Genomic DNA, 9,996 nt, shown 5'->3' with positions numbered 1-9,996 from the left:
TTGATCCCACCTTTGATCTTACCAAATATGTTTTGTTCTATTTTGCATTCTTTATAAGATTTATGACAATGATCTCTATTCGTTGTATTCACTATTCATTCTTAAACAAGATGGCTTGATCGAGAAATTTTTCTATCAATGGAAGGTGAAGATAACGAACAGTGATCAATCTCATAACTCCTACAAGCAATACAAAATAGATAGTTGGGCAAACACGGACCCCTGGACACACCAGAGGTGAGATCAGTTGCCTATAATCAGAAGGTATAGATGGACAAATACAATTACAACTATGTAAGGTTTTCACTCTATTCATGATATTAAAAATCAAAATTACATATACGTAAATGATAAGTTGACAATACCTGTAGATAAAGGTTTTATTTCACAATACATAAAGTCAGCACACATTCAAAATGATATAATTACTTGTTTGAACATATTAAAATATACTAAGTACACCCACGGTCTCATTGGAATATTTAGGTATAGTTGTTCAACAACGTGGCTCCATCCTTGAGTTATCTATCAAAATTAATGGTTCAAGGTTGAAAAACTAACTTTCACTTAAAGTAATTCCACCCTCCTGCGATGTCATCCGATTTTGCAAAATCAATGATTTATTTAGATGTATGCATGATAGGAACATCAAATTTGTTAAAGTCTTTTCCAATAGTTATTGTAAAAAATATTGTTAAAAGTAAACTATTTCAAAAGTCTAAGTTATTGATGAATAATACATTATATGTTTTAAAATCTTGTATCCAGGGGCAATAACTCTGGGTTTTTTTTATTGATTTCTTTATCAAGAAAGATTTCCTTTATTTTTTACAGACATTTTCTATATTTTGGTGAAGATACAGTTTCATGACATTGGTACGAATGCTATTATATCGTCATAACCAGTTTGTATGAAATTTTGATAACACTGTTGTAATTGTAAGTTTCTGACGGTGATATACTATTCTGTTTATATACGCCTCGCATCTTAAAAAGTGTGATGACCTATGTATTTTATTGGATAATTTGTTAGTTATAACTCTAATGAATGAAAATAAATACACCTTTTAAACTTATCAGATAAAACTGCGTGTGTGGAGCTACCTTAATATACATATAGTACAATTCAATCAATAACGAGAGAAAAAATGTGCTATTACCTACAAAAAGATATCAGATATACATTGAGTGAAATATATGTCAACATCAGAAAATCGTATATTTTCATTTAACAACATACTAATAATAGTAATAATGCTACTTTTAATATTTATACATACAATTGGTTAAAATGGCAAAATTCTAATTTCAACAATTTCACTTTTGAAAAAGTATATGAATTAATTATGGATATCAGCGAAAGCTATTCACAATAGATAAACAACAGAGACAGTAGTAGTTATTGCCCATGAAAACATTATTTTTAGATATACATGTAGATACAGATACTACTAATTGATTATTTGTAGAAAATATAAACTTCCTCAGTAATTTAACATGGAATGAAATTCTGAAAGTACCTATAGATAACAATTTTGAAAAACCGCATGACGTCATATGGGAATTTTACTACCTTAAAACACTCGAAGTTGTGATGATTTTTTAAAACAGTCTATGAAGGCAAATTCCTACAACAATGGTCAAGATACTGTAAACTGATCCACTGGCACCATTTCCTATTACAAAAAATAGAAATACTTTGAAATATATATGGTATAAATGCATTGATCAGATTATTTCTCAATTTGATGATGGAAAAACACAAGTACTTTGGAAAAGAATAAAGATATAAAACAAAAGTAGGCAGTGCGCTGACAATTTCATAATTAAACATATTATGAGCAGTGCATGTCAAAATTGTAGTGGTATAGATGAAAAGTGAAGATAGCGAACAGTGACCAATCTCATAACTCCTTTAAGAAATGAAAAAGAGTGAGTTGAGCAAATAAGAACTCCTGGATATACCAGAAGTGAGATCGGGTGCCTAGGAGGAGTAAGAATCCCTTGTCAACCGTGATACATCATATCGCAATTTTGATTTGTTTCGATCTCTCTTGCATAATTTTTGCTACTTTATTTGAAATCTAATGATATATGTAGGTACATTTTTGTTCCCTATAACTATCAAATGTTTCAAGTAAAGACATTTTTATGAAAGGAGAAGATAACGGACAGTGATCAATCTCATAACTCCTATAAGAAATACACAATATATAGTTGGGCAAACACGGACCCCTGGACACACCACAGGTGGGTGCCTAGGAGGAGTAAACATGTCCTCTCGACCGATCACACTTGTCGTGAGCCCTGTACCCTGACCAGGTAAACGGAGTTATCCGTAGTCAAAATCAGTCTGCCAAGAACGGCCTAACAATCGTTATGAAACAGGTCAGACAGCATTTGACCCAATGATAAGCTGTATTGACGAACTAGATCGTTATAATGACCACAGAATTGGCGAAATGCTGACTTCAATCGAGACTTTTGACGCCCCTGTACCATCAATTGTTTGCCAGTAGCTTGCCTCGATTTAAATATATATTTATATAGTGTTTGTACGAGAATTGAAAATGTGTATTTGATAAAGATTTTGATTTTCTTTTCTTATTATTTTTTTGGAGAAATTGTGGAAATTAATCAGTTTCCATAAAAAGATCAATTTGACCGGTAGATTTTTTGTAAAGGTCAAAAATCCACTCTCGAACACTTCGGTCCGAAAGGGATTAAATGTACTAGTTTTCATAATCCATTAGTAAATGAATATATATATATATATATATATATATATATATATATATATATATATATATATAGGTAAAAGTTAAAAATGAAACACGAAGACGTTTAGCGCTTTCATTTCAAATCTTCAGCAGCTTTGCATTTAGTAACATAGCGACGTTACGTCACAAACAGCGGAACGTTAAAATTAAACAAATATATCTATCTATCTATATATATAAAACTTATTTTGTATATATTTATATATATTATAACTTATTTATATATAAATGAAATAATGATTAGTCACAAGTTGATTTATGTAATTATATAACCACGCTAGAGGATATGTTTGAAGGTAAATTTTTCAAACTATTCGCCGAACTCAATACTGTAAAAAATAATAGAATCTATAATTAAATTTTAAAGAAACGTATCAAGACATATATGTCTATATTAAACAATTCGAATATTTTCAAAAAAAATATTAGAAGGTATTTTACCCACCCCCAATCAACGTGAAGTGATCAACACCCAAACTGTTAAATTCCACCCCTGATCAACGTGAAGTGATCAACACCCAGACTGTAAAATTCCACCCCCGATCAACGTGAAGTGATCAACACCCAGACTGTAAAATTCTATGGTAATGTTTTGTTTTAACCCCTTACATGGCAGATACGCATACTATCAGAAAAATAAGTTAAATTTCATTTTGGTCCATTGTTCGGGGCCATAGACCCTTTATTTTGATGTCAATGTCAAAATAAAATGCCAATACATTACAGAGATTTTAATAAAACAGGTTAAATTGAGTAAAAGTTTTCATCGAAGCTGAGTACTTCTTCTCTTTTTTGTTTACCACAATATTATATTTAGTTCAATTTTATTTCATGTACGCTTATTTATGCATAAAATAAACCATGCAGCGACTATGGTCCAAAGATATACGAAATGTTATACTGCTGTCGTTTAATTTGTGTCTGATCAATATGAAAGTAGACTGATCACGTCAAAGCTATACATCGAGTGACGGGGACAATCACGACACATGTTATACCATTAAATGTTTTCAAAATGACATCTTTCGTATTGGTTTATGTAAATCATTTCTATAATGCATTGTTATGTGTGCGACTTAATTTCAAAAACTTCATAAATGATATCGAGGATACCGATTGTAACATTCGGTAGCACATGCTAGTAATTGGAATGCTTTGTACGTGACTTACCACATCCGGCTAGAGATAATTCATGTTTGGCAGCAGTGATTGCCTGGCTGACTGAGTGTGTGCTGGAGTCCAGGTTGCAGTCACTGACAACTTTATTCACGCAATTCAAATAGGTATTGGCGGCACTGTATATAAGAATACTTGTATTAGAAATGTTGAATAATATATCGTTACGGTGTTTCCTACATCATACGTTTTAGATATATTGATTTCCATAGTCACGTGTATCGACGTCATGGATGTTTCCCGTCTATTTTGAAAGTCTTGGAATTCCATTAAACACCAATAATCAAAGTACTCCATACAGTGAAGATCACATAATTTATGATGTCCTCTTTACTCCAAATGTTTTCTATATACATCGAAATTATTCCCCGTCTTTTTTGAAAACTTTGAAATTTCATTTTAAAAATAAGAATATTTCAAAGAAACTTGTGTTCATCTCTTTTTTAGATGCAGTTTGTTTCTTATAACACCCCTCCCTCATATCCAAGCTACTAGTCAAAACTTCTTTTTATCAAAAGGTTTTTTTTTTACGCAACATAGGTAATGGAATTTATATTTCCTGATCCTACATTTAAAAGCTAAGTCCATAGCAAGCTGATTTTTTTATGCTTATTCTTTAAAACACGGCAAAAACAATAAATGTGTTATTTAGTATATCACATCATCTAATATGTCGATATATTTAATATTTCATTGATCACTTTTTCATATTATTACATTATATATATAGTATCAAAGGCGGTCATTATACAGATAATCACGCTTGTCAATATACATCCCGAAATACAGCGTATTCTTGTGATCGAATTCACACAAAAGAAAACAACAACAGGAGGTTGATGATATCAGGCATTGTATTGTCTTATTTAACTATACATTTCCACTTCAAATAACTTCACCCATTTTAAAACGCATCAACAACTCCTAAATTGAGAAGTAAATGTCGTAAAAATGAAACTTCCTAACCTGCACAGTCTTGTTTTGTCGCGGCCCGCTGATAACACATCAGACCTGAAGCTTTCAACGCAAGCCTGTAGTTTAGCAGTTTGGCAGTCCTGTGCATTAGCACCTAAACCATAACTTATTTGAAAACAAATTAGAATAAACGTTTGTGATGAATTATTTTTATTTCATTTTTTTAAATGTTAGCCAATATAATGTTTTTTACGACTGTGCTTCAATCAAATACCATACCTTTGAATCAGGATTGATTATATAATACAACATATTTATATTGCATTCGTATAATCAGAATATCATAAAAACAATCATAATTGAAAATATCTCCATCTTACATTGTAGAATTAAGCAGACAACAACCAGACCTGCTGGAAAGGCAGTCATGAATAGTTTGTACATTTCCCTGTGTTTTATTTTTCTGAAAATAGAAATATATTGAACTAGTTCTATTTCATAAAAACTCATTTCTATAGAAATATATTGACTTAGATAGATATATACCCTAGACAAAATACACAATGTATGTTATTTGGTAAAAAAAAAAAAATCATTAAAATGAGTTAGTGAATGGTACATGTAGATTATCACAAAACGTTTTGTTAATACATTCATTATTTTGATATCTCCTATTTCAGTTTTTTTTTAAATCACTATATAGATGTATAGTGCAATAGACATCTGATATAACCAGAAAGAATTGTCTTACCTCCTGAAAGAATGAAGTAAATTTGATTTGAATGTTCTTCACGGTGACCTTCCCTTCCTTTAAATTCCAAAATTATCTGACTGTCCTAACACGTACCAACCACATGAGATAAAATGTTTGCATACATCATTTTACGTGCGGGGGTCATGGGGAATTCTGTGACAAATTGTACAAAATTATTATACGTATGTAATCTTTCCATTTTCGTGTGCAATTTGTGAAAAATGTTTCATGTGCTTATCATCTACTATTCTTTGGATAAGCCATGAATTTACACTTTTAAAAAGCTTAGCATTTAGTGAATTGTAACAATACGTCCATGGGCCATATTAATATCACCCGAGCAGCAGTTCCTCGCAATAGACAAACACCGTGATGATATCAGCATCTTGGTTCAGATCAAGAATCCTTTTCAAAGGTAACCACAAAAATGCAAAACTTAGTTAGCATATCCCCTTGCAAAAGGGCATGGCCCCACAATTAAAGAAACTTCAGCGAAAGATGTTTTGTGCCATGTTTAGTTTAAATTGACCGAGTGATTACAGAAAAGATTTTTTTTTTCAAAAAATATCCCTAAGTATTTGCAGGTAAAATTTTGATCCATCATTGAGACGCCACCCTGCCTAAAGGGGAGGTATGCCGTTCCTTCATCTGTACAAATTTGAATCACCTTTACCCAAAGGTGTGTATCAAGTTTGATAGGAATTTGCTCAGTGGTCCTGGGGAAGATTTTCCTATATATCAGCTTGAAACACTTTAATCTCCTATTGTGGACGCACCCTACCCTCGGGGGCCATGATCTAAACAAACTCGAATCTCCATGCACTCTATCTCAAAAGACTTTCATGTAGATATATCCACTCTTCTGATTCTTGAGAAGGGTTTTTTTTTTATAGATTTATCCTACATATTCGCATGTAAAACTTCTATCCCCTATTGTGGCTCCACCCTACCCCTGGGAGTCACGATTCTAACTAACTTGAATTTGCACTACGTGAGGATGCTTTCATTTCAACTTTTCTGCCCTAGTGGTTCTTCATCAAAAGATTTTTAAATGACCCCAACCTATCATGGGGTTTCTGTGATTATCTCCCCTTTGAAGGGGTATGACCCTTTATCTTTTCAAATCTAAATTCTCTTCACTCAAGGGTGCGTTTGGCCAAGTGTGGTTGAGATTGGCCAAGTAGTTATAGATAGGAAGTCGAAAATGTGAAAAGGTTTACTTATAGACGGTCGGATCAGAGGACAGACGACGGACAGCTTGTGATAAAAAAAACCTCACTTAGGTGAGCTAAATGCATTTTTAGTATCTTTTCGTGAGACCTTTTTTGTAATATGGATAGAAAAAAGACATAAAGCGGCGACGATATGATGGAATAGTAGCATTAATACAAATGTCCATAGGCTTGTTCAACATACAATCATGTGATACAGTGAATTATAAAAGCAGTTCATTAAAGTTTAAGTTTTCTCGATACGTGTATTTCTGAAAACCCGTCGAAAGTGAAAGTGAAGATAAGGCACAGCTAGTAATCTTTTGAAGCCTTTAAGAATACACTATTGAGAAAAGGGCAAAGGATAACCTATTCCTAGTTACACCAGAGATCGGGTACATTACACTTCGCAACATTTTAGTAATCAACAACAAATTACAAGAACGTACTTGTGTTTTGTCTGCAAGTGCATTTAAAATACCAGACCAGAATATTTTTGCAGTTTACATGCGTTAGAAGAAGTGATTATCTGCAAAACAGATAAGCTCTGCAATCACAAGTCTAAATGTGTTTAATGTCACAACTGGGTCATGTAACTGATTTTGTAAATTTTGAAGTTGTTCCAAGCTGTATAAATTACCAGTTGTAATGTAGCCGTGCATTTTTTTTAACGCTGAAACAGAGTAACTATATGATATAATGCACAGATAGTAAAACCGAGGGATTTATTTCTGCATCAAGAATGCATCTTTATTAATCAGTATTATTTATTTTTTTCTTTCGCTTTCAATTCTTAGAATGGCGTCACCTAAATCGGTTATCTATTTGAGGTTTTTTGTCTTCCACTTTTTGGAAATTGCTTGCCCTATCGATTTCATTTTTTTTTTAAAAGAGATAAAAGTGTCGAGACGTTGACACAAGAGTGCAGATTGAACAATTGAAGAATTTCATTTTATCTATTAAAGATACACTAGGTGGTGATTATGCCGAACAAAACAAAGCCTTACCATTACATACACCAGCCTTTCTATCTGTATAAGTACCAACATTTCTACAGGTGCGATGTGACATTGAATATCGTAGACAAGAATTTCAGATAATGTATATATATTGGTGATGAGAATCCCAGCTAAACACACAAGTATATAAGTTTGATTAGCTTCTTGGATATAACACATAGATATAACACATAGATAACACATAGATATTTACAAATTGTACTAAAGGATTCGACCTACACATCATTTATCGGCTCGTCAAAATGACTTTGAGTTATCAGGGATTTAGGGAACTGTTTTTATGAACACCTTTCATTATTTTCAAATTTGAAGTTATCGCAAATTGAGTATGTACTGTCGTAAACAATGTCTTATTTAATTTAAATGTCATTATACCAGTCAGCCCTAGTCTGTGCAGTGGTACATGTATCATTATATGTATTGTTACACTCACTTATGAAATAATTGAGGATTACGCATTTGATTGCATAATGTCTTATAAAGTTCAATACATTCTCAAACACTACCTGACCGCCGCGGTGGCCTAGATGGTAGAGCGTTCGCCCCGCATGCGACAGACCTAAGTCGTTAAAACAGGAAGTGACAGTTCCATCGCCAAATGCTCGGATCAGGTGTGAATGTCACGGGTCCTCGGAGATGATCTTAACAACGGATGTCCCATGTCACACTAGGTGTGGCATGCTAAAGAACCATCACTGCTCAATGGCCGTAAGCGCCGAGCAAAGGGTTAAATTTGAAGCCCTTCTGGATATGAGTGAAAAATTCTCGAGAGAGAGACGTTAAGCAAGATACAATCAATCAAACACTACCTGTTATATATATTTTTAAAAAACCGCGGCAGCGTTACCGATTACATGATTTTTACCTTTATTTTAGGTAATTTTTTCTCCCTACCATAACCTTTTTAGCTTTTGACACAGACCTCTGATATTTAGTATGTGGGTATTTCATGCTAAGACAGTGTTTTGTAGCTTGACCTTTTATGTAAAGGCTAAATAAAAGAATTTCTGTCCAGACCATACCTTTTTGTTTTTTAACATGGTCCTTTGATATTTGGTATTTGAGTGTAACATGATAAGACAATGTGTAACGTGCCATTTTTTTTTTATTACCTTTGACCTTTTACGCAAAAGTGAAACAAATTGGGGCGTGTTTGGTCCAGACCGTAACTATTTTTTGTCTTTTTATATTACGCATTTTGGTATTTAGTATATGAATATACCATGATAAAACAGCCACTGTAAAATGGCTGAAACAAGATATGATTATAATCTACCGATTATAAATTCTCCCAAACGAAGTACTGACTGTAGGAAAGAGATTTTTTCTTACTACTACTATTTTCCTCCCTTGACAAAACCCATGCAAGTTTTGACTACATTTAAAACATCTAGACCATGAAGGCTTTTGATTTTAATTTTTTTTCAAAAAACACCTTCTTTTCTTCAGTAAAACTGGCATCACTTTATCGTGATCCTAGTTTGTAAGTCCCAGCATCCTTTTATCATTTCAATGATCCCATGTCTCTATCAGTCCCAGTTCTAAAGTAATACCAGAATTAAGTTTAGGGTAAGAGGTCAAGGTCACCGGAGTCACTTTGACATTGATACAAATTTGTAGATCCTTTCATTATTTCTGAAGATGCCATCTCTTTATCAGACCTAGGTCTTAAGTAATACCAATTTCATGTTTTAAGGTCAAAGGTCAATGTCAAACTGAACTTGTATTCCTCTGAAAGGAAGCTTATGTGTAAATTTCAGGGCAATATATGTATCTGTAACGAAACAAAAGTCCGGAAAACTGTTTGGCCTACTAATAGCCCTAAAGTAGGTCAAAGATGGATCAATCCAGTTGAAATGCAAACTTCCTCTTACAATTCTTAAGGAAGATGTGACCAAATTTCAAAGTTGTATATGCATCCGTTACGGAAAATAGTCCGGAATACATTACCCTGGAGGGACAGACGGACAGCCAGCCTGACAGACGCAGAGACAGCAACATAACATAATACGTCCTGTCTAATGAGGGGCGTATAAAAACCACAACCACGAAATATTCATTGCTGAGATATCTTTTAATGTATTGAAGAAATGGAATATATGAATTCTAAGTCCATTGATCGACATCGTCAGAACCATGGA

At 33.2% G+C, this 9,996-nt stretch overlaps 1 protein-coding gene across 5 annotated transcripts; it reads right to left on the bottom strand.

Annotated features, from left to right (window-relative positions):
- Positions 1–366: 366 nt before the first annotated feature.
- On the bottom strand, positions 367–8,377 carry LOC130049144 (uncharacterized). 5 transcript variants are annotated; one of them, XR_008797655.1, is made up of 5 exons: positions 8,362–8,377; positions 5,252–5,334; positions 4,923–5,036; positions 3,951–4,075; positions 367–1,676 (listed from the first exon to the last, which is right to left on the bottom strand). XR_008797655.1 is itself a non-coding variant. In XM_056146339.1 (5 exons), exons 1-5 carry the CDS (start codon positions 7,883–7,885, stop codon positions 1,603–1,605), a joined length of 438 nt encoding a protein of 145 aa, XP_056002314.1. In that variant the 5' UTR covers positions 7,886–7,913; the 3' UTR covers positions 367–1,602. The 5 variants fall into 5 exon arrangements, 3 of the variants coding, with proteins under 3 accessions (XP_056002314.1, XP_056002315.1, XP_056002316.1); XR_008797654.1 differs by lacking the exon at positions 8,362–8,377 and adding an exon at positions 5,623–5,770; XM_056146339.1 differs by lacking the exon at positions 8,362–8,377 and adding an exon at positions 7,844–7,913.
- Positions 8,378–9,996: the final 1,619 nt, after the last annotated feature.

This window comes from Ostrea edulis, chromosome 8 (genome assembly GCF_947568905.1).
Source record: "Ostrea edulis chromosome 8, xbOstEdul1.1, whole genome shotgun sequence".
Lineage (NCBI taxonomy): Eukaryota > Metazoa > Mollusca > Bivalvia > Ostreida > Ostreidae > Ostrea > Ostrea edulis.
Note: the sequence above shows the minus strand (reverse complement) of the source record. Positions and strands in the feature narration are given on the sequence as shown.